This window comes from Scyliorhinus canicula, chromosome 1 (assembly GCF_902713615.1).
Source record: "Scyliorhinus canicula chromosome 1, sScyCan1.1, whole genome shotgun sequence".
Lineage (NCBI taxonomy): Eukaryota > Metazoa > Chordata > Chondrichthyes > Carcharhiniformes > Scyliorhinidae > Scyliorhinus > Scyliorhinus canicula.
The window spans coordinates 111,556,954-111,581,772 of NC_052146.1; the positions used below are offsets into that span (position 1 = coordinate 111,556,954).

Here is a 24,819-nt window from a genome sequence, read left to right on the forward strand (position 1 = left end):
TTTTTTTCAGATGCTCAGGCCTTACGCCCTGATTTCCGAAACAAGTTCCCCTAGAAAATAGGTCCAGAGCTAAATGGTAACATATTTCAATGTTAAGCAAGAAGTTGCCGATTGACAACACAATTTTGCTTTTCTAATCATTGATGGTTCTCAATCTTTAAAAAAAACATTTAAAGCAACGAAAGGAGCCCGCGGAATGATGTCAGCAGGGAGGTGATGGAGGTTGACGCAAGGGCGACGTCGGCACGCAGGGGTGACGTATTCACGTCGGGGGGGGAGGGGTGCGCTTGGAGTCGTCAGGCCGCCGGTAACTGGGTGAGGCAGAGTGAGGGGTCAGCTGAATGGTGCTGGCAGTGGGTGTACCGGAGGAAGGGCACAGGAGATGCAGGATTAAACCTGGTTACAACATCGTCTAAACCCAGGGCTCATTTCCACCACACTGATTGGCAGCTTGGGCCAGGAGGCTGATGTCCTCGTGGTTTGGCCTGCTGTTAATCAGAGAGAGGGCCTCTGTGTGTCGGGGTCTGATGGGTTTCCAATGGCCTGGGGGCTCCTTTAAATAAAGGGTAAAGTTCAGAAGGAAATAGAAAGAAGGCTGAGAGGTGACGCGATATAATTGTATTAGGAGCAAAAAGAGAAAATGTAGGACAGTTGTCAGGTCGGATAGCATCTGTGGAGAGAATAGATGGGTGGCACTGTGGTTAGCACTGCTGTTGTACAGCGCCAGGGGCCCAAGTTCGATTCCCATCTCTGCATGGAGTTTGCACATTCTCCCCATGTCTATGTGGGTTTCGTCCAGGTTATTTGGTTTCCTCCCACAGTCCAAAGGTATGCGAGTTAGGTGGATTTGCCATGCTAAATTGCCCCTTATTGTCCAAAGGTTAAGTGGGGTTATGGGGATAGGATGGGGAGTTGGCCTAGGTAGGGTGGTCTTTCAGAGGGTTAGTGCAGGCTCGATGGGCTGAATGGCCTACTTCTGCACTGTACGGATTCTATGGAGAGCTAATATTTGGAGTCTGGATGATACATTTTATAAATCATCCAGACTCCAGACATTAACCCAGTGTTCTCTCTATAGGCAATGTCAGACTTGATGTGATTTACCAGATTCGACTATCTGCAGTAATTTGCTTTTATCATAAGATTATAAAAGGGTTTGTTAGGAAGAGTTAAACATGAATATAAAATAGTTACTGTTAAATCCAATAGAGAATTTAATAGAAATTTATTTACTAGGAGAGTGGTTAGAATGTGTAATTCGCTGCCATAAGGAGTTTTTGGGGTGAATACCATAGATGCATCTGAAAGGAAGCTAGATAATCACAAGAGAAATAGGATTAAATTTATCATGGTGATAGGATGAGATGAAGAGGAGTGGAAGGAGATTCAGTGATGTGTAAACACTAGCATACACCAATTAGGCTGGATAACCTTGTTCTCTGTTGGACATGAGTATAGAAATGTGCAGTATAGTAATCGCTTATTGTCACAAGTAGGCTTCAGTGAAGTTATTGTGAAAAGCCCCTAGATGCCACTTCTGGTGCCTGTTCGGGGAGGCCGGTGCGGGAATTGAACCTGTGCTGCTTAGCCAGCTATTTAGCCCACTGAGCTAAACCAGCCCCTAGGTGAAGGCTTTTCAACCTGTCCTACCTTTGCTGGCTCCTTTGAAGTTGCCATCCAATTTATCCCATAATCTTGCAAATTATTCCTCCAAACACATTCCAATTGCCTTTGGAAGTTCCCATGAAATCTGCTTTCAATATTATTTTGGGCAGTATATTCCAGATCATCATCATCTTCCGGGCGTCGGGGGGTCTTCCGGGGTGGGGGATCCTTCTCATTTCCATCCGCTTTCCCGTGATTAATTATTTTCAATCTCTGGTTACTGAGCCACTTGCCAGAGGAGACTATTCCTGTCAAAATATCTAATAATATTCAACATCTTTATTAAATGTCCCTCTCACTTTTTCTGCTCCATGGAGATCAAATCTTGCTCCTCCATCTCTCCACCTACCTGAAGCCCCTCAGCCCTGTTATCGTCCTGAGAAATTATCATTGTATCCTCTCCAAGGCCTTGATCTTCCTGAAGTGTGGTGTGCAGAATTGCGTACAACATTTTATTTAACATCAATTCACCAATTTATTGAAGTGCTCAATTTATTTCTTCCATTTGTACTAATTGTGAATTGTGGCCCTCCCTTCAGAGAAAAGTCACTCAATTCCAGTACTGCCAAAGGGCTTTTCTATGATCTTGCATGTTATTACCAGGAGGCATTGGTAAGAACTAATGGACTATCTGATCTTCCATCGTACTTCATAATTAACTCCTCTCCCAGTTTATAGAATCCTACCAGATCTGTGTCTGCACTGAAGAGCACCCGACCCCTGAGAATGTCTTGGATCCAGGAGGCGGAGTTGAATCTCAGAGAGAGGTTGTGTGCATCCATTTTAAAGGTAAATGTATTCATTTATCTTCAAGGACAGGCAAATTTGGTGGTGAGGGTGATTTACTATGTGGTAAAACCTGATAAAGACATTTAGATTTCTAAAATAAACTGCAGAATTCCTTGCCACACATCCACTCGCTGTTTCACCCCTCTGTTCTCAAGTTGATGTTCACTGACCAGGCAGAGCTATCTATTTCCAGAGAGGCTTCTGAACCTCTGATTAGTCTCTGAGCAGCCTGACTCTTTGGGAAAAATGCTTCCAAAAAAGTAGTCAGTGTATCTTCCCTGGATTTGTGTTCCAAGCTCATTAGTATGTTTCCCTGCACATGTAATTGAGAATTCACATTATCTTTCACGTTAGCAGGAACTAAGTACTTCTCTGCATTCCTGGCTTCAAAACTCTAAGGATGTGAGGAGATCTAGTTGTTGTATACAAGTCATAAACTAAACTCAAATTCTGCAATTCACACAAGACATAGATGTGCTCAATTGACTTTGTAGGACACAAGTTGTATTTCCACTGTCACCAGGCTGTACTTGGGTGCTACTCTGTTGCTTTTCAATTTAATCTAAAACTTGCAGTCAAATACCCTGATGAGCCGAGTGCACAGGGACAGTGACAGTTTAAACTAGCAGTTAACTTTGTAAGATGGTAAAATGTACCACTCCGAGAGCTAGAAGTACTTAAACAGTGGAGAATGGGGGAAAGGACAACTGGCACCATAAAACTATCATCGATTATGGGCAGCATGGTGGCACAATGGCTGGCACTGTTGCCTCTCAGCTCTAGAGACCCGAGCTTCAATTCCGGCCTCGGGTAACTGTCTGTCTGTGTGGAGTTTACACCTTTCACCATGTCTGTGTGGGTTTCCTCCCACAGTCTAAAGATGTACAGGTTAGGTGGATTGGCCATGATCAATTGTCCCTTAATGTCCAAAAGGTTAGGTGGGGTTATGGGGATAGGGTGGAGGCGTGGGCTTAAGTAGGGTGCTCTTTCCAAGGACCAATGCAGACTCAATGGGCCGACTGGCTTCCTTCTGCACTGTAGGTTCCATGTAATGGAAATGACCTATCTTATAAAAAGCCTGCAAGGGAGGGCAGCATGGTAGTGCAGTGGGTAGCACTGCTACCTCACAGCATCGAGGACCCGGGTTTAATCCCGGCCCCGGATCACTGTCCGTGTGGAGTTTGCATATTGTGAGTCTCAACCCAAAAAGATGTACCGGGGTAGGTGAATTGGCCATGCTAAATTGCACCTTAATTGTAAAAAAAGAAGAAATGGGTACTTTAAATTAAATAAAAAAAACTGCAAGGTTTCACCTTCCATTTATTTTTTAAAAATATAAATTTAGAGCACCCAATTATTTCTTTTCAATTAAGGGGCAATTTAGCATGGCCAATTCACCTAACCTACACATCTTTGGGTAGTGGGGGTAAGACCCACGCAGACACGGGGAGAATGTGCAAACTCTACACAGACAGTGATTTGGACCAGGATCAAACCTGGGTCCTCAGTGCTGTGAGGCAGCAGTGCTAACCATTGCACCGCCGTGCTGCCCCGAAGGTTTCACCTTTGTAAACTTCAGCAGTACTGGTTGCACTATGGGAGGGTGGGAGCCTTGTTCATTGCTAACCCTCGCCTAAACGATCTGCTGATAGGATGTTGGGTTGTGTCCTTTTACTTGGGGTAGTGTGTAGGGAGAAGAGTACACTCTATATTGCGTAAGTAAAAACCCCAGCTGCTGTTTTGGATATCTTGGAGCTCAGCAATTGGGTTGATTGGTAGAAGCCAATGATTTGTTTCCTCACTGTAAGGTGTGTCGCCCAATGTCAGAAGTATCTGAATAATTAGTCTTTGTACAGTAGAGACTTCGAAGATCATGTAGTCCTGTTCTGCAGGTTGGTCCAATGCCTGAGCATGTGGCATTCATCATGGATGGGAATCGACGATATGCACAGAAATGTCGAGTGGAGAGAGAGCAGGGCCATTCTCAGGGGTTTGAGAAGCTGGCTGAGGTAATAAACTATATCCACGTCTCACATTAACATGATAAATGCCCATTTCCTTGTTGGAGCGTCAAAGAGTCTTTTGTTTTCTAGTCAGGTTCCAGGGATGTATCAAAGGCACGTTGTGTAAAATCAGACTTTCAGGCTTTTGTACCTTTTGGGAGGCTCGCAAACTGCAGCTTTTGCCTGGAACGCAATCTGAGCACAGTTTGAAATGTTGTGAAAATTATTTTTTCAAAGCTGAAGTGAATTTAAATAAATGAATGCCAGGAGCTCAAGCACAATCTCAGACTCACGGGACGATCCTTTAAAACAGAGATGAGGAGGAGTTTCTTCAGCCAGAGGGTAGTGAATCTGTGGAACTCTTTGCCACAGAAGGTTGTGGAGGCCAAATCACTGAGTGTCTTTAAGACAGAGATAGATAGGTTCTTGATTAATAAGGGGATCAGAGGTTATGGGAAAAAGGCAGAAGAATGGGGATGAGAAAAATATCAGCCATGAATTGAATGGCAGAGCAGTCTTGATGGGCCGAGTGGCCTATTTCTGCTCCTATGTCTTATGGTCTAAGACAAATTTTCATAGCTGCATAGATATGGGGAGTTGAACTCCTTGAGAGGAGGAGCAGCAAAGTGTAAAACTGCTTAGAGTGATGGGAGGTTGGCATTTTCTTTTGCAGACTTTACGCTGGTGTTTGAACCTGAATATCCGAGAGGTGACTGTTTACGCTTTCAGTATTGAGAATTTCAAGCGCTCCAAAGAAGAAGTGGATGGGCTAATGGAACTCGCACGTCAAAAATTCACAAGACTTCTTGAGGAACAGTAGGCTTTCAGGAAATTATACCAACATTGAGTAACTACTCAGAATCTAATAATGGAAGAGCCACAGAGGTCCCAGGTTCGATCCCGGCTCTGGGTCACTGTCTGTGTGGAATTTGCACATTCTCCCCGTGTTTGCATGGGTTTCGCCCCCACAACCCAAAGATGTGCAGGCTTGGTGGATTGGCCACGCTAAATTGCCCCTTGGAAAAAATGAATTGGGTACTTTAAATTTATAAACAAAAAAACAAATCTAATAATGAGTCCCGGCTGTGTCACTCCATTACACAGCCAGAGCAATGCCCTGTGACTGACCCTCGGCCTTCCTCCTCCACCCCTGATTCCCCCCTGCCTGACTGTGGGTCCCAGGACTGAGAGATGCATGGGTCATCCCAGCAGTTCTGTGATAAATAGTCCATTTTCTGTGGTATTGACTCACCCAAACCATGAAGGAGGGCTCCAGTTTGTGGAGTGCACTGATGCCTGGGTTACAGAAAGAAAAACAGCCAGTATTTTCGCTCCTGATCACTGCCCATTGACTTCTGGACTGAGTACTTAAATATCCATGTGCGTAGTAACAGTGTGCTGTAAATACCAATGAGATTAAGAGATTTCCACCCCACTATGCAAAAAATCAAACTTGTTGATTTTCATTTTAATTTAGATTGACAAATGGCTTCCTCATTTTCAGTCCATGCAACAGCCAATTTGTGCACAGCAAATTCCCACAAATAGCAATGTGTGATAATGAACAAGTAACATCCAAGAGGGGGAGAGTTACATTGACCCTGTGTTCCAGGCAGTCACACCATGTAGCTTAAATAATTCAAATTTGGCCACTGGTCAGGGACAGGAGAGTGTGACAACAAGTGAGGCAGGTAGCAGGATCCTAAGCTTAGTATTGGTCAAGCCTCGGCTCTTGGCCTTAGCCAACAGGTGTGACCTACTTGCTCCCTTTATGGACGAGGAAAGAGTCTGCAGGGAGGATGATCAAACTGACCACTGCACCATGGTCCAGGAAGCCATTAAAGCGGGGAGAGCACAAAGAAAAGTGGCAGGGGTTTATATAATTAGGGGACAGATGGCATCCTTTGTGAGCAGGATTGAGAGTCCCTGATGGTGTTGCACACCTGGTGCCAAGGTAGAGAACATCTCGAGTCGGCTTGAAAAGATACTGGAGAGGGAGGGGAGGATCCAGTGATTGGCACCAACAACATTGGCAGCATGGTGGCACAGTGGTTTAGCACTGTTGCCTCACAGCACCAGGGATCTGGGTTCAATTTCAGCCGAAGGTTACTGTCTGTGTGGAGTTTGCACTTCCTCCCATGTCTGTCTGGGTTTCCTCCAGGTGCTCTGGTTTCCTCCCACATTCCAAAGGTGTGCAGGTTAAGTGGATTGACCAGGCTAAATTGCCCCTTAGTGTCCAAAGATGTACAGGTTAGTTAGGGTTATTGTGATAGGGTGGGCGAAGAGGGCCTAGGTAGAGTGCTCTTTCAGAGGGTTGATGCAGACTCGATGGGCCGAATGACCTGCTTCTGTACTGTAAGAATTCTATGGCAAGAGTATGCAAGATGTTGGTTCTGTTTGCTCATGACACCGGAGGTAAAGTCCCCTGCTACCCTTCAAAATAGTGCCATGGGATCTTTATGTCCAAGGAGGGCAGGTGGGGCCTCCGTATAAGGTCTCATCCAGCAAACAGTGCCTTCAGCGGTGCAACACTTCCTCAGCACTGCAGTGGAATGTCAACCTTGATTTTTGTGCTCAAATTTTGGAGTGGGACTTTGACACACAACCTTCTGATTCAGGTGGGAGTGCTACCAACTGAACCATGACTGCCAGAGTCATGCACGGTGGTGGCATCAAAGTTAGACCGGTTGAGTTGTGATTTCTCCACAGCGTTTGTTGATCATTTTTATTTTCAATCTCCAGAGAGAATTTGAAGAAACATGGTGTTTGTATCAGAGTCCTGGGAAACCTGACCCTGCTGCCTGTTGACATCCAGGAGCTGATTGCACAGGCGGTGTTAGCAACACAGAGTTATAACAAGTACGAAGTTCTACTGTACTCTGTATGTTTATAAGTGTGTCTGGCGGATGGCCGTGTCTCTGACACTCAGTCCGGATGAGTGGGGCACTCTCTCCCCTGTTCTTACTTTCCCCCACTCTCTGATGTTGTTCTGTTAACTGACCCACTGTATTGCAGATGTTTCCTGAATGTCTGCTTCGCCTACACCTCTCGGCATGAGATCACCAGTGCTGTTCGGGAGATGGCTCTGGGAGTGGAGGAAGGGATACTGAAACCCAGGTAATTTTACGTCATTCACCATACTGAGGTGGGAGCTGATCTTTGTTGAACCTCCAGTGTTCAGTATTCACCAAAGAGAAGGAATTGGTGGATGTTGAGTCTGGAGAAGGGTGTGTAGATAGCCTGGGTCACATTGAGATCCAAAAAGATGAGGTGTTGGGCGTCTTGAAAAATATTACGGTAGATAAGTCCCCAGGGCCTGATGGGATCTACCCCAGAATACTGAGGGAGGCAAGAGAGGAAATTGCTGAGGCCTTGACAAAAATCGTTGGATCCTCACTGTCAGGTGATGTCCCGGAGGACTGGAAAATAGCCAATGTTGTTCCTTTGTTTCAGAAGAGTAGCAAGGATAATCCAGGGAACTACAGGCCGGTGAGCCTTACGTTAGTGGTAGGGAAATAACTGGAGAGAATTCTTCGAGACAGGATCTACTCCCATTTGGAAGCAAATGGACGTATTAGTGAGAGGCAGCATGGTTTTGTAAAGGGGAGGTCGTGTCTCACTAACTTGATAGAGTTTTTCGAAGAGGTCACAAAGATGATTAATGCAGGTAGGGCAGTGGATGTTGTCTATATGGACTTCAATAAGGCCTTTGACAGGGTCCCTCATGGTAGACTGGTACAAAAGGTGAAATCACACGGGATCAGGGGTGAGCTGGCAAGGTGGATACAGAACTGGCTAGGTCATAGAAGGCAGAGAGTAGCAATGGAAGGGTGCTTTTTTAATTGGAGGGCTGTGATTAGTGGTGTTCCGCAGGGATCAGTGCTGGGACCTTTGCTGTTCGTAGTATATATAAATGATTTGTGGGAAAATGTAACTGGTCTGATTAGTAAGTTTGCAGACGATACAAAGGTTGGTGAAATTGCGGATAGTGATGAGGACTGTCAGAGGATACAACAGGATTTAGATCATTTGGAGACTTGGAGAGATGGCAGATGGAGTTTAATCCGGACAAATGTGAGGTAATGCATTTTGGAAGGTCTAATGCAGGTAGGGAATATACAGTGACTGGTAGAACTCTAAAGAGTATTGAAAGTCCGAGGGATCTAGGTGTACAGGTCCACAGGTCACTGAAAGGGGCAACACAGGTGGAGAAGGTAGTCAAGAAGGCATATGGCATGCTTGCCTTCATTGGCCTGGGCATTGAGTATAAGATTGGCAAGTCATGTTGCAGCTGTATAGAACCTTAGTTAGGTCACACTTGGGAGTATAGTGTTCAATTCTGGTCGCCACACTACCAGAAAAATGTGGAGGATTTAGAGAGGGTGCAGAAGAGATTTACCAGGATGTTACCTGGTATGGAGGTTAGCTATGAGGAGCAGTTGAATAAACTCGGTTTGTTCTCACTGGAACGACGGAGGTTGAGGGGCGACCTGATAGAGGTCTACAAAATTATGAGGGGCATAGACAGAGTGGATCTTCAGAGGCTTTTCCCCAGGGTAGAGGGGTCAATTACTAGGGGCATAGGTTTAAGGTGCGAGGGGCAAGGTTTAGAGTAGATGTACGAAGCAAGTTTTTTTACACAGGGTAGTGGGTGCCTGGAACTCGTTGTCGGAGGAGGTGGTGGAAGCCGGGACAATAGTGACATTTTTTTTTTTTAATTTAAGGGGCAATTTAGCATGGCCAATCCACCTATCCTGCACATCTTTTGGGTTGTGGGGGTGAAACCCACGCAAACACGGGGAGAATGTGCAAACTCCACACAGACAGTGACCCAGGGCCGGGATTCGAACCCGGGTCCTCAGCGCCGTAGGCAGCAATGCTAACCACTGTGCCACCGTGCTGCCCACAATAGTGACATTTAAGGGGCATCTTGATAAATACATGAATAGGATGGGAATAGAGGGATACGGACCCAGAAAGTGTAGAACATTGTAGTTTAGTCGGTCAGCATGGTCGGCACGGGCTTGGAGGGCCGAAGGGCCTGTTCCTGTGCTGTACGTTTCTTTGTTCTTTGAGACAGATTAATCAGTGTCGAGCCTAGGAAGTGGTTATTCAGTGTCGAGCCTTGAGGGTTGGGAATGGAGGGATTAATCAATGTTAAGCCTGGGGAGGGGTTGATCACTTTCTCACCTCTTGGAAATAATATCTCAGGGCACGTAGCCCCAATGCACAGCATTAATCTGAGCCCCTTTGTGTTTCAGTGATCTTTCAGAGTCTCTGCTGGGCAGGTGCCTGTACTCGAGTGGCTCCCCGGACCCAGATCTGCTAATCCGCACATCTGGGGAGGTTCGGCTCAGCGATTTCTTGCTGTGGCAGGTGAGGAGGTGACGCAGAGCTGTTGCTTTAAACATTTATCATAAAATGCACATCATCGATTTTATTAGTGCACATTTCTGCATTAAATATATTTTGAGTTTAACAATTATGCATTCTGACACTGTCTAAAGATGTAAAATTGTAAGACAGGCTGGTGTTTAACATTAATGTGTTACTGTGAAACATAGCAGGATAAAAATCATAGAGCAGATTTGCTTTAGCTTAGAGTAAAAGCACCACTTGGCCAATTTCCTAACTAGCTAATTTCATAATTAGATCAATAATTTATTTTCAATTACCTGGGTTTCACCTTTAGATAACAGTACCTTATGACAGACTTTATTAAATGCCTTCTTATGAATACCTTCTTATGAATAGCACCATAGACATTTGTCTGTTTACGGGTAGCATGGTGCGCAGTGGTTAGTACTGCTGCCTCACGGCACTGAGGACCCGGGATCGATCCCGGCCCCATCCCACTGTTTGTGTTGGGTTTGCACTGTGTCTCCATGGGTCTTACCCCACAGCCCAAAAATGTACTGGGTAGGTGGTTTGGCCATGCTAAATTGTCCCTTAATTGAATTTTAATAGAAAGACATTCCTCTGTTCACTACTTTGCTGCCACCTATTCAAAAAATTCAATTGGGTTCATCTGGCATAACCTACCTTTTACAAATGCATGCTGGCTCTCGGGCTGAAATCTTTCATGGTCGTCAATCACTTTATCCTTATTATAGACTCCAATAATTTACCAAAACAGATATTAGGTTAACTGATGTATAAGTCGCTGGTTTCCTACTGTCACCTTTCTTAAAAAGGTGAATGACCGGTGGAATATTCCAATCTAATTCCAATCCAGGGTTAGCACTGTTGCTTCACAGTGCCAGGGTCTCAGGTTCGATTCCCGACTTGGGTCACTGTCTGTGCGGAGTCTGCACATTCTCCCCGTGTGTGCGTGGTTTCCTCCCACAAGTCCCGAAAGACATGCTTGTTAGGTGAATTGGATATTATGAATTCTCCTGTGTACCCAACGAGGCGCCGGAGTGTGGCGACTCGGGGGCTTTTCACAGTAACTTCATTGCAGTGTTAATGTAAGCCTACTTGTGACAATGATAAAGATTATTATTATTAATAGAATGGTTCCTGACTGGAGAAAACTTTACAGTTAGGACATCTGCAGTATTCTCCCCTACTTCCTTTAAAACCTTGTGTGGAAACTACCTGGTTCTGAGGGATTTGTCAATATTCATTTTGATATTGTTACTTTACTTACATTAATTTTGGTGAGTCCCTGTCCCTGATTCAGTACTACTTGCCTTGTGATGTCCAGCATACTGTCCTTTTCCTTGACTGCAAGTGTGGAAATGCATAACTGGATATTAACATCCAAGAGAGACAGAATGTAAATACTTGATGGTAGACCATCCTTGGTTGTCCTAGACATGGTAAACTATCTTTCTCCTTTTTATATGCTGAAGAGTGTGGTATGCTCCAAAATTAAACTGTGAGCAGAAAGACAAAGCTTGCATTTATTCAACAATTTATCAAAACTTAGGACATCCCAAAGCTGTTCACACAATGATTTATTTTCAAGGCGCACAGTGGTTAGTAGTAGTGCTGCCTCACAGCGCCAGAGACACGGGTTTGATTCTGATCTTGAGTGGTTGTCTGTTTGAAGTTTGCATAGTCTTCCCATGTCCACATGGGTTTCCTCCGGATGCTCCGGTTTCCTCCCACAGTCCAAAGATGTGGAGGTTAGGTGGATTGGCCATGCTAAATTGCTCCTTCGTGTCCAATGGTTAGGTGGGGGTCACAGGAAAAGGACGGGGGAGCGGGCCTAGGTAGGGTGTTCTTTCAGAGGGTCGGTGCAGACTTGATGGGTCGAATGGCCTCCTCACTGTAGGGATTCTATGATTCTATTCTATGATTCCTCCAAGGTATTGCTTCAGTAAACTTTGCTACAACTTCATCTAGCAAGATGCTACAAAGAGGAATGAGAAATTGCCCGTTATATGATTTGTTTTAGAAAGGTTGGTTGTGTAAGGAATATTGCCCCAGGACACCCAGAGAATTCCTGTTTTTTGCTGAAAAATGATACAAACCATAGAAATGAAAGCCTTTTGGCCCATTGCCCCAAGCCAGTGAAGGTGCTGCAGCTGGAACTATCTAATACAATTTCCCTGTATCCTTTTATATTCTTCCTGTTTGTACTGTATCTCAGTGTCTTAGTCATTGTCTCTGTTTATTAATTAAACAATGATTGTTCACCTCTGCAGACCTCTCATTCATGCTTGGTGTTTCAGCCTGTGCTGTGGCCAGAATACTCTTTCTGGAATCTGTGTCAAGCCATCCTGCAGTATCAGGTCAATCACCCTGCCCTACAGGTAAGCATGTGGAAACCTGCAGCAAGTGCACCAGGACGTGGCAGCTTGGTACTCAACCTTTTTTGTGGGTAGTGGGGAAGGAGTAACATTCTAGATCTGCTCTCCTGTCCTGCAGACAGTATGGAGAGGGTGGCTGGTTCATTGGAAGAGGCTGAGCTGAGGCACAGCAGGCGTATAGGACATTGGGATGACGACCAGTAGAAATGGTAGACCCTTGTCATACTGTCTATCTATATCTTTCCAAGCTGCTCTAAAAGCCACTTAAAAGCATCATCAGTCCAACAAACTACACTAGTTTTTGGCAATGATGCCCAAAGATTAACCGTGTGTACCGTGTTGTAAGCTGATCACAAGCTACTCCCTCTACAGTGAGTACTTACCTTCACACTGATCCCATTATTGAACTTCATAAAAGGCATTGAAGCTTTACAATCTAATCCCCTGAGAAAGGAGGGTGAGTAGCAATAATCTCCTTCTAAAAACATACATATGAATTAGGAGAAGGTGTAGGACATTTGGCCTCTTGCGCCTACTCTCCCATTCAATAGGTTTGTTGCTGATCTGATTGTGGCCTCAACTCCATTTTCCTACATACCATCTAAGCCCTTTGACTCCATTGTCAATCAAGAATCTATCCAATTTGGCCTTAAAAATATTCACTGATCACTTCCAGTGGCATCCATGAGCTGAGCGGTCACGTGAAAGATGGCTCTTGTCTAAGAACTTCGACTACGGCCTTTTAACCACAACAAGCGGCCACCAAAAGTACTCATTAAAAAAAATAATGTATTTATTCCAAACATATTCAAAAATACGAGAACACAAATCAATAACGTTATCTACGCCTTCACAGTTTGTACAATTTTTACCCCCCCCCCACAAAATGGTCATGGACAGTCCCCACTGTGTCTCAAAGCTCAAACTTTATCTTTTCCAGCTGAAGGAAGTCATACAGGTCCCCCAGCCAGGCTGCCCCGGCATTGCCGACTGCCAGTCCAACAATATCCTTCGCCGGGCAATTAGAGAGGGGAAAACCACGACATCGGCCCTCCTTCCCTCCATCAGCTCGGGCATTTCCGATACCCCAAAGGTTGCCACCATTGGGTCCGGCCTGACCTCTACCCCCATAAACTTCGAAAGTGTGCTGAATATCCCCTCCCAGTATTTCTCCAACTTCTCACAGCCCCAGAACATGTGCACGTGATTCGCTGGCCCTCGCTCACACTCGTCTGCCACTCCCTGGAAGATCCCACTCATCCTCGCCCGGGTGATATGCACCCTGTCTCATACCTCGAATTGAATGAAGCTCATCCTCACGCACAAAAAGGTTGAATTTACTCGATGCATCACCACACTCCACACTCCTGATCCTATTTCCCCACCCCCAGCTCTTGATCCCACTACCTGCGCTCCCCTAGCCAACCATATATATCACCAATCCTGCCCGCCCCCTCCACATCCGGGAGCAGCAACCGCTCCAGCAGGGTAGACTCCGGCAGCTTGGGAAACCCTCACCATTCATTTCGCGCAAAGTTTAAAAAAAAAATTTATCTTTATTGTCACAGGTAGGCTTACATTAACACTGCAATGAGGTTACTGTGAAAAGCTCCAAATTGCCACATTCTGGCGCTTGTTCAGGTATACAGAGGGAGAATTCAGAATGTCTAATTCACCTAACAGCACGTCTTTCGGGACTTGTGGGAGGAAACCGGAGCACCCGGAGGAAACCCACACAGACACGGGGAGAATGTGCAGACTCCACATAGACAGTGATCCAAGCTGAGAATTGAACCTGGGACCCTGGAGCTGTGAAGCAACAGTGCTATCCACTGTGCTACTGTGCTGCCCTCACTTGCAATTACCTGCATTCACTTCCCTTTGGCAGCTCTACCCTCTCTCGCAGCTCTTTCAGACCTGCAAACTTCTTTTCCAGGTACAAATCCCTTAACCCTCACCAGCCCCACTTTCCCTCCACTTCCTATCCATGCCATCCGTCTCCCCCGGCTTAAACCTGTGGTTCACACACAATGGTGTCAGCAACGACATTCCCTCCATCCTGAAGTGTCTCCTCAACTGGTTCCACACCCTGATTGTGGACTGTACCACCCGCTCACTGTGTACCTTCCCGGTGACAGCAGAAGTGACGTCGTCACCATGGCCCTCAGGCTGAGCCTTCTACAGGACTCCTCCTCCATCCTAACCCACTCTAACCCCTCCCCCTGCCACCACCTCTCACCTTCTCCACGTTCGCCGCCACGTAGTAATGCAGCAGGTTTGGTAGCACCAGCCCCCCTTTCTGCCTCTGCCTCTGTAACAAGGCCCTCTTTACCCTTGGGACCTTTCCGGTCCATATAAACTCTGAGATCGCTGCGTCCAATTTCTGGAAAAAGGCCTTGCGGATAAAGATTGGGAGGGTCTGAAACACAAGCAGGAACCTCGGTAGTGTGTTCATCTTAACCACCTGGACCCTCCCCGCCAGTGTCAGGTGCAGCATATTCCACCTCCTAAAATCCCCCCTAACCACCTCCACCAATGCTGTCAGATTCCACTTGTGCATCGCTGCCCACTCCCCAGTAACCTGGACCCCCAAATACCTCAACCTGTCCCTGGCTAACCTAAATGGCAATGCCCCCAGATTGCCTCCCCAACCCGCCGCATTCACCAGAAACACCTCACTCTTCCCGACCCTGAGAAAGCCCCAAACCTCTCCAGTATGGCTATAATTCTCCCCATACTCTCCAGCGGGTCCAACATGAAGAGCAACAGGTTGTCTGCGTACAGTGACACCCGGTGTTCCCTACACCCCCTCCCAATCCTCTGCCACTCCACTGACCCCCTATGGGCCATCGCCAAGGGCACTATCGCCAACGCAAACAGCAACAGCGACAGCGGACACCTCTGCTTAATTCCCCTGTTCAACCCCAAACTATGTGAACTCATCTCATTTGTCTGTATGCACGCAAACAGGACAACATACAATAGATGCACCCATGCCACACACTTTGGGCCAAACCCAAACCTTCCCAGGATTTCGAACAGGTACCTCCACTCCTGCCGGAAAGCCTTCTCTGGATCCATAGAGACCACAACCTCTAGTACCTGCCCCTCTGATGGGGTCATAATTATGTTTACCAGCCTCCTAATGTTACTTAGAGCTGCCTGCCCTTTACGAAGGTCGTTTGGTCCTCAGCGACCCCTCCATCCTCCCCGCCACTAACTTGGCCAACACTTGTACATCCGTGTTTAGCAGTGCAATGGGCCTATATGACCCATACTCTTAACAGGTCTTTTCCCTTCTTCAGGATTAGAATAATCGACACCTGTGACAATGTGTCCGGTAGCTCTCCCTTCTCCAACACCTCGCTAAATACCCCCAGAAAAAAAGGTGCAAACTTCTTATAGAACGCTGCCGGGTAGCCGTCCGGCCCCGGGGCCTTCCCCAACTTCATTCCTCTTATGCTATCCATCAACTCCCTCAACTCTAAAGGCTCCTCCAGCACCTGCCTCCTCTCTTCATCCAGCCTCGGAATCTCCAGCTCGTCCAAAAATCACCCCATTTCCGCGATGGAGAAAGGCAGGTTGCGGGCCTTAATGAAATGGTATAGGCGGGTCACCCCTGGAAGGCAGAGGTCCGCGTGGAGGGAGCGGAGGAGGTCTATCTGAGCGCTGGCGCAGGTACCGTGGGACAGGGCATCAGGAGGCTCATTGAGCTTCCCAGGACGATACAAGATATAGTTGTACGTGGACAACTCGATCCGCCACCGTAAGATCTTGTCATTCTTGATCTTGCCCCTTTGTGCATTATCAAACATGAAAGCTACTGACCGTTGGTCTGTGAGGAGGGTAAACCTCCTGCCGGCCAAATAGTGCCTCCAATGTCGCACTGCTTCGACTATGGCCTGGGCTTCCTTTTCCACAGAGGGGTGACGGATTTCGGAAGCCTGGAGAGTTCTGGAGAAGAAGGCCACGGGTCTGCCCGCTTGGTTCAGGGTGGCCGCCAGAGCAACTTCTGATGCGTCGCTCTCGACCTGGAAGGGGAGGGACTCGTCGATGGCGCGCATCGTGGCCGTTGCGATGTCCGCTTTGATGCGGCTAAAAGCCTGGCAGGCCTCCGTCGACGGCCGGAAGGTCGTGGTTTGAATGAGGGGACGGGCCTTGTCCGCGTAATTGGGAACCCATTGGGCGTAGTATGCGAAGAACCCCAGGCAGCGTTTGAGGGATTTTGGGGTATTAGGGAGAGGGAGTTCCATCAGGGGGCTCATGCGTTCGGGGTCGGGGCCTATCACTCCTTTACGCACTACGTAGCCGAGGATGGCTAGACGGTCGGTGCTAAACACACACTTATCCTTATTGTATGTGAGGTTAAGGAGTTTTGCGGTTTGGGAGGAATTTCTGGAGGTTGGCGTCATGGTCCTGCTGGTCGTGGCCGCAGATGGTGACATTATCAAGATACGGGAAGGTAGCCTGTAATCCGTACTTGTCGACCATTCGGTCCATCTCCCGTTGGAAGACCGAGACCCCATTTGTGACACCAAACGGAACCCTAAGGAAGTGGTAGAGGCGCCCATCAGCCTCGAACGCGGTGTACATGCGGTCACTCGCGCGGATGGGGAGCTGGTGATAAGCGGACTTAAGGTCCACAGTGGAGAACACCTTGTATTTCGCGATCTCGTTTACCATGGTGGAAATACGGGGGAGAGGATACGCGTCCAGTTGCGTAAACCGGTTGATGGTCTGGCTATAGTCGATGACCATCCGTTTTTTCTCCCCAGTCCGGACCACCAGCACTTGGGCTCGCCAGGGGCTGTTTCTGGCCTCGATGACCCCTTCCGTCAGCAACCTCTGGACCTCGGACCTGATGAAGGACCGGTCCTGGGCGCTGTACCGTCTGCTCCGTGTCGCGACGGGTTTGCAATCGGGGGTGAGATTAGCAAACAAGGAGGGGGGATCCACTTTGAGGGACGCGAGGCTGCAGACAGTGAGGGGGGGGTATAGGGCCGCCGAATTGGAAGGTCAAGTTCTGCAGGTTGCACTGGACGTCCAGTCCTAGGAGTGCCGGTGCGCAAAGGTCAGGGAGGACAAGGAATTTATAATTTTTAAAAACCTTCCCCTGGACCGTGAGGTCCGCGATGCAGCACCCGGTGATGTGGACGGAGTGCGAACCTGAGGCTAACCCGATTTTGTGTGTTACCGGATGGACAGGGAGCGCGCAGGGTCTTACCGTGGCAGGGTGAACGAAGCTTTCCGTGCTCCCGGAGTCCAGCAGGCAGCCCGTCTCGTGGCCGTTGAGGTGGATCAGCGTTGTTTTGGCGAGCGTACGTGGACGTGACTGGTCGAGCTGAACGACCGCGAGCCGTGGAGAAAATCCGTGTCCGTCGTCGCCGTCCGAGTCGATGCTGGAGGAACCTTGCGTGCAAATCCCGGAAGGTGGTGGCCAGGATCCGTACGTGGAGTCGGGATCCGAAGATGGCGGCACCCAGGACCCGCACGTGGAGTCGATGCCCCAAGATGGCGGCGCCCAGGACCCGCACGTGGGGTCGGCGCCCCAAGATGGCGGCGCCCAGGACCCACACGTGGGGTCGGCGCCCCAAGATGGCGGCGCCCAGGACCCGCACGTGGGGTCGGCGCCCCAAGATGGCGGCGCCCAGGAGGCCCTCGTGGCCGCTGGGGGCGGAGCTAGCGGTGCCGGCGAGCCGTGTGGAGCGGCTGCGAGCGGGGGAGGTGAGGCGCGCAGGCCAGGCGCAGGAGCCCGGGGGCGGGGGGAGAAGACTCGCGCGGTGGGCAGGTAGGGACCGGGAGGGCCCGGAGAGGCGAGCATGTCGGGGCCCGGGGGAGAGGCTCGCGCGGCGGGCAGGTAGGGACCGGGAGGGCCCGGAGAGGCGAGCATGTCGGGTGCCGGGGCCCGGGGGCGGGGGGAGAAGACTCGCGCGGCGGGCAGGTAGGGACCCGGAGGGCCCGGAGAGGCGAGCATGTCGGGTGCCGGGGCCCGGGGGCGGGGGGGGGGGAGAAGACTCGCGCGGCGGGCAGGTAGGGACTGGGAGGGCCCAGAGAGGCGAGCATGCCGGGGGCGGGGGGGAGAGGCTCGCGCGGCGGGCAGGCAGGGACCGGGAGGGCCCAGAGAGGCGAGCATGCCGGGGCCCGGGGGCGGTGGGGGAGAGGCTCGCGAGGCAGGCAGATCGGGGCCGGGAGGACCCGGAGAGGCGAGCAGGTCTGCCGGTGAGGCGCGGGTCGGGAGGCCCGGGGGAGAGAGAGAGGCGCACAGGCCGGTTGCAGAGGCCTGGGGGCGGGGGGGGGGGGGGAAGAGTGCTGCGTGGCGTCCAGAAACGCCGCAGCCAGCGTTTTGGCCTGGCAGACCGTGGAGTAGTGGCCCTTCTTCCCGCAGCTCTTACAGAGGGCGGAGCGGGCTGGGCAGCGCGCGCGAGGGTGGTTTGCGAACCCGCAAAAGTAGTAGCGGGGCCCCGTGGACTTGTCGGGGCGTCCCGCGGCACAGGCCTGAGGGAGGTGGGGAGTGGCGGTTGTGAAGCGTGCCAGGAGACCTGGCTAGGGTCATAGAAGCGGGCGTTTTGATCCGCGACCTCCAGAGAGGAGGAGAGAGTCAGTGTCTCAGTTAAGCTGAGGTTGTCTCTTTCCAGCATCCGCTGGCGGATAGTGGGGGACAGCATCCCAGCCACGTAAGCGTCTCTGATCAGTAGTTCCATGTGCTCCGTAGCCGAGACAACTACGCAGGAGCAACTCCTCCCCAGGGCATGGAGGGCCCGGTAATATTGGTTGCCTGCTTTCTGGTGGCCAGCAGATGTCGGGCGAATACCCTGCTGACTGGTTTGATGAATTGTCCTTTTAGCTTTTGTATTGCGTCATCATAATCCGTTTCCTCTTTGATTATTGCGTAGGCGTCGATACCCACGCTGGAGTGGAGGACGTGCAGCTTCTGTGCCACGGTGGGGGGGGGTGGTTGTAGATGCTAGGAACCCTTCGAGGCATGTCAGCCAGAGTTGGAAAAGTTCTGCAGAGTTTGGAGTTTGCGGGCTGATGCGGAACTCCATCTTCAAAGTCTTAGTCTATTAAATTGATGTGCCATCAATTGTACGCGAGACGTGTGCTTTACAAAAGTCAGGCTTTAATAGACTAGAACACAGCTCTGCGATCGTCTACAATGGAATGGACAATCGCCGGGCGTTTGTCCATTTATACGTCATTAATGGAGGCGTGGTTAACTCAGCCTCTCGGCCAATCGGTCGAGAGGCACATGACCGACCAGGGCCAATGGTAAGCCGGTGTTCTGCCCCAATGGCAGACATGTATGCAGATCATATCACCACAGGGGCGAAACACGGGGAGAATGTGTAAACTCTGCACGGACAGTGACCCAGGGCCGGGATTGAACCTGGGACCTCGGCGCCATGAGGCAGCAATGCTAACCACTGCGCCACCGATCTGCCCTAACCTTTCCAGAATCTAGGGAATTTTGGAAAACTAATACCAATGCATCTATTTCAGCAGCTAGTTTGGGACACTTGTCAGCTTTTAGTTTTAATAATTTTCTCAGTACTCACTTCCTGGTGATTGTAATTGTTTTACGTTCCTCCCTTTCACCTCTTGATGCAGGCTTATTTCCAGGATATTATTTGCATCCTCCACAGAGACTGCAGATGCAAAAATCTCTGTCAGTTCATCTGCTATTTACTTATTTTACATTAATTTCTCAGACTCACTATGTAGAGGACCAGTGTTCATTTTACTTTTTTTTTAAATACCTGCAGCAATACTCTTACTATCTGTTTTTTATATTTCTAGCTAGCTTTCTTTAGTACTCTAATTTCTCCCTATATTTTCTTGAGCCATTTTTTTCTGTTTTTACGTGAAGCACGACCAGTGGATCCTCCCCGTTCCACTGCATATTTCTGCCCAACCCAGAGCAGATATCCCAAATCATGGCACCAGGAAGGCAACGCAGCCTTCTGGACTCTTCAAGACTCTTGCTCTTGGCTATGTCTGGAGAATTGTGTCTAGTCACTGGTTATACTGTATTCTAGTACCACTACATTCCTATTTATTGTTCCCCTTGAATGACCTCTGTACCATGGTCAGATCGTTTACATATCCTGTCGCCCCACTAAATCTATACAGGTTGCAAGCACCTTGAACCTGTTGGACAGTTGCAAAGGCTGATGCTCCTCCACTTCTACTTTGAGTCTTCATACCTCCTGACTCACAGTCACACTTTCCTTTCCCTGACCAAATCGGAAGCCCCTATTCTAAGGGGTGTGACTGCCTCATGGTACAAAGTGTCCAGGTAACTTGATATATCTCGGTGTCTGCAGCTCGGCCTCCAGCTCAGTGACTCACTTACTACAGACATGTTTGCCCTAGATGCACACTGGCATCCAATAACCTGTTGATATACCTTACTAGAACTAACAAAACATTACAATTACTAATGCACACATTTTGAAGATTAACGAGTAAAATATTCACCAGACAACCATTTATGTTTTGCTTTAATTTCTCTCAGAATTTAGTCACTCCTCCCTGGAGCCATAGACTGGATTGGATTAGATAGGTCTTCCAGGTGCTGCTTTCTGCCACCAAATTCTCCTTTCACACACACTTGCAGCTGACTGCATCTGCATCCTCTTTTTGCTTGCTCTTCCAGGTACTGCTTACTGCCTCCAGATCCTCTTTTTGCCAACTCCTGGGCTAGAGCTGTTTGAGCTAGATAGTTGTGTCCCTTATTCCAGTCCCTGTAAGATTTACAAATAATGTTTCCACTATGATGCATGGGTGTGTGGTGGCGAAAAACAATTTAATGGGATTGCATACTGAAAAATCTGTCCATGCACAAAGATCACATTTTAGAGGGAATGTGGATGACAAGCTGTCATTTAGATATGCAACTGCTGCTTATTACATCAATGTAATGACTTAGGAGCAGATTTAACTAATATTAAATATGCTGACCTACATATTGACCTTTGCATGTGAGCCTAAACTGGTTAGTTCTTTTATTTTGCAGAAAGCTAAGTTGTTGCACGAAGCAGCATGTCGGCATCAGCAGGTGGAGGCAGATCTTGCCTGTGTGCTGGAGCAACTGGGAACAGTGGGGGAGACCGGAGGCACAGAGTGCAAACAGGAACTGATCCTAAAGTACAGCAGAGAACGAGAAGAGAGAGTCTCCAATTTCCTGCAGAGGCTAGAGAACAAGCGGAGGAAATTTCTCACTGACTTGGTGCAGAGCTCTGCACCGTTTCTACGTGTTTAGGGAACACGGAGTGGACAGCTGACAGCAGGGTGAGAATTAAGTGATAAATATGTAACAGGTGTCTTGTGCTGTTATTGGATGTCTCTGACCCACTGCCTGTTAAATTCAGCTAGCAGGTTTTGGATTCAAGGTCTTCTTGCTCCCAGTTTCTGCCGGCTAGGTTTCTCACTCTGACATGAACTAGATAAATGCAGCTGTCTCCAGATGTATGTGCCAGTTGGGAATACAAAAATGCCCATGTTTGAATGCTGCACCTTGCATAATGTGAACGGTGATGTCCACTGATATGGAGATTGATAATATTTGAGTTGTGAAGCCTCTGGTGCAAATGAGAATTATGTAGTAGCTGCAGTTTTCCCTGCTAACTTCGTGCCAAGGATAAAACATGGTCACATTCTGTCCCTTTATGGAGGGCTTTAACTTCAGACAGTTTGGCACTGTGACTGCCACCCACAGCTGGCACTCTGAGACTCTGTTGGCGGGACCAGTAGTCTGACTGCCACGGCAGCACTCTTGACACCTGTTGGCAGTGCATTTCCAGGTTTCCTATTCCTGATCACTGTCCATTTGCCATGGAATGCTGTGCATGTGTGGACAGAATTGAGTTCAGTTGTGTCCCCTCCAAAGTTGAATTATCACTGGGCTCGCTGGTTAGGAGTATGAACATATGAGAAACCAGTGATTATTAAACTGTTCCTGAGACTGTTGAGAGTGGCAGGTGCTGAAAAAGCCTATTGTTCCCATGCGATGGAGATTTTTGATTTTGATTTAATTGTCACATGTACCGAAGTACAGCGAAAAGTATTTTTCTGTGGCCAAGGGAACCTACACAGTATATACATGGTAGACAAAAAAAAGAATAATCAACAGAGTACATTGACAATTGGTACATCGACAAACAGTGATTGGTTACAGTCCAGAACAAAGGATCAAACAAAGCAGATCATTCTTCAATGAGACATTTGAGCCTCTGAACATGGACAATGTTTGAAATTGATCCTGTTGGAAGTGTGAGGGCAAAGTATTTTCCCCAGTTATATACAACCCTCAGTATGAATTTTAATGTGAGGAGTTTTTTGTATTCAGTGAATCAAAGTGTCATTTAAGGACAATTGTTGAATCCTGCTGCAGAATAGCTGTTGCTCTCAGTGTCTGTCTAATCTGTCAGTTCTGAGATTAATACCTCACCTGAATAATATAAAACAGAACATTGTAAGAGGTTTGAATGGCTGAAGTGTGTGTTTGCTAAATAATAAATGCACAATAGTATGGATTAGATACTTTGGAGGAATGCAGGTGTGCAGTCCAATATCCCCAGTCTGAGGAAGGAGGATATTGATCTCGATAAATCCCAACTCAGAAAACCCCCCAGATTGATCAGAGTGGCCCTGTCCTGCACTGATGGCAGACTGATCCAGAACTTCATTTGTGAACCGACTTCAGCTAAAGAGGCTCATTACTAGGGAAGAATTTGCTGGGGTCACAGACTTTAAGTTGTGGAATCAGATTCTTTTGAGTGAAACTAAAAGATAAATCACAACACTTCAAATGTATAACAGGCCCATCAGAATCTGAATTAGACATTCACTACCAATCTTTTGAATAGTCTGATGAATATATGCTAAAATACATATGCCAATATCCTCACCAATTTCTAATCAACAGCCTATGGGAAGTAGTTGGAATGAAATGTCAATTTAATTGATCTGTTGTGCTTAATCTAGCAGATACATTGTAAATACTGACACATGGCGGCACGGTAGCACAGTGGTTAGCAAATACATTGCTTCATGGCTCTAGGGTCCCAGGTGTGAGTCCTGCTTGGGTAACTGTCTGTGCAGAGTCTGCACGTTCTCCCCATGTCTGCGCGGGTTTCCCTCCACAAGTTCCGAAAGACGTGCTTGTTAGAGGGAATTCAGAATGTCCAATCCCCTGTGTACCCGAACAGGCGCCATTGTATGGTGACTAGGGGATTTTCACAGTAACATCATTGCAGTGTTAATGTAAGCCTACTTGTCACACTAATAAAGATTATTGTCTTAGATGCGATTCAAGGGAACTACCTCGGGTAGAGCCAGCATTTACAGCATTCACCTCTTGAGTCGCTGGACCTCATTTTCTGCAGCTTCCAGAAGGAGCTTGTCTTTAAAGAGACAGTGATATTTTTGTCAATCTGTTGCGAGGGGACGAAGACCTCACACTGTACGTGTTTATGAGCGTTATATAGATATACTCATGACTATTTATAAAATTTTAAAAGCAGGACAAATGCCTTTTAAAATAATCGAATGGTCCTTCTGTGACCTTTGACCGAAATACCTGGCAGTATTGAAGAATCTTGAACTTTGTTATCCCTGAAGAGAATCGACAAGCCCCTTGTGGCTGCACAGACCAAAAGGCTATCTACATTTCGTAACCCAGCTTGGCTAACTGGAGTCTACTCATCTGCAAAGACAAAGGGACCCACAAACTTCCTTTTAAGTCTTTGTGATTGAGACATTTAATCATCTTGGAGACCCAGACAAGGGATACACATTCCTGGTCAAAGACAATGTGGCAGGATGGGGGTCATGTGGCATGGACCTTTAACTGATGGGACCAGTTATGTTGCCTTGCTGTACTGCAAACTCAATCTGCCATTTTACTATCTAACTAGCGATATCACAGAGAAGAGGCTCTGCCCATATTGAATACTTGGCCCCATTTATACTGTTTCTGGTGGAACTTCTGTATCAATGACCACAAGACTGATTAATCTCTGTGTTTATCTCATTGTGTGAATTTAACACCACTGGAAAAGTGAATTATAAAGCGTTGGGTTTCAACCCACTTACTTTCGTGAAGGAATACCCCATCGGACTTTGATTCTAGACTCTGGATCCACGTGAAATAATATTTCTATCCCCAATCCCTCTTTTACTGTATGGATGCAAAGGACGCAATGTTGTGGACCTCTTCTCGTGTTTGTGCGCAAATAAACTAAGCCTTTGAGTTCATTGTATCTCAAGTCTGCTGTTGGGTTATTAATAGAAAACTCTTATCACACCAAAACCGAGGGATTGGGAAATACGCATCTCCACTTATTAATCAAAAGCACCTTTATTTAATAAAGTTAGAAGAGATCGACCTACATAGTAGCAGGTTGGTTTGCTTCTCTAAAGAGCTGGTGATATGATGTCTGCAAGAACAATGACAGCCCAGCGATGTTTTTGCTTTTGGAGGTGGGGCTAAATTAGTTAAAAAGCTTTCAGTAATTCCTGAAAGGTTGTAAAATGAATGTAGTTCCTCAGATCAAGGAAGAAATTGTAATTGAGGGATACCATCAGTTTGAGTCCAGCCCAGA

At 47.7% G+C, this 24,819-nt stretch overlaps 1 protein-coding gene across 7 annotated transcripts; it reads left to right on the plus strand.

The window, feature by feature from the left end:
* The first annotated feature begins 238 nt into the window (after positions 1-238).
* dhdds (dehydrodolichyl diphosphate synthase) lies at positions 239-24,477 on the plus strand. Of its 7 annotated transcripts, XM_038797752.1 has the most exons (10): positions 239-315; positions 2,337-2,454; positions 4,347-4,463; positions 5,131-5,273; positions 7,200-7,316; positions 7,473-7,574; positions 9,719-9,833; positions 12,110-12,217; positions 21,231-21,505; positions 23,740-24,477. In XM_038797752.1, exons 2-9 carry the CDS (start codon positions 2,392-2,394, stop codon positions 21,474-21,476), a joined length of 1,011 nt encoding a protein of 336 aa, XP_038653680.1. In that variant the 5' UTR covers positions 239-315; positions 2,337-2,391; the 3' UTR covers positions 21,477-21,505; positions 23,740-24,477. The 7 variants fall into 7 exon arrangements, with proteins under 7 accessions (XP_038653680.1, XP_038653643.1, XP_038653690.1 ...); XM_038797715.1 differs by lacking the exon at positions 23,740-24,477 and having other exon boundaries at positions 21,231-22,277; XM_038797744.1 differs by lacking the exon at positions 23,740-24,477 and having other exon boundaries at positions 289-307; positions 21,231-22,277.
* The last annotated feature ends 342 nt before the right edge of the window (positions 24,478-24,819 follow it).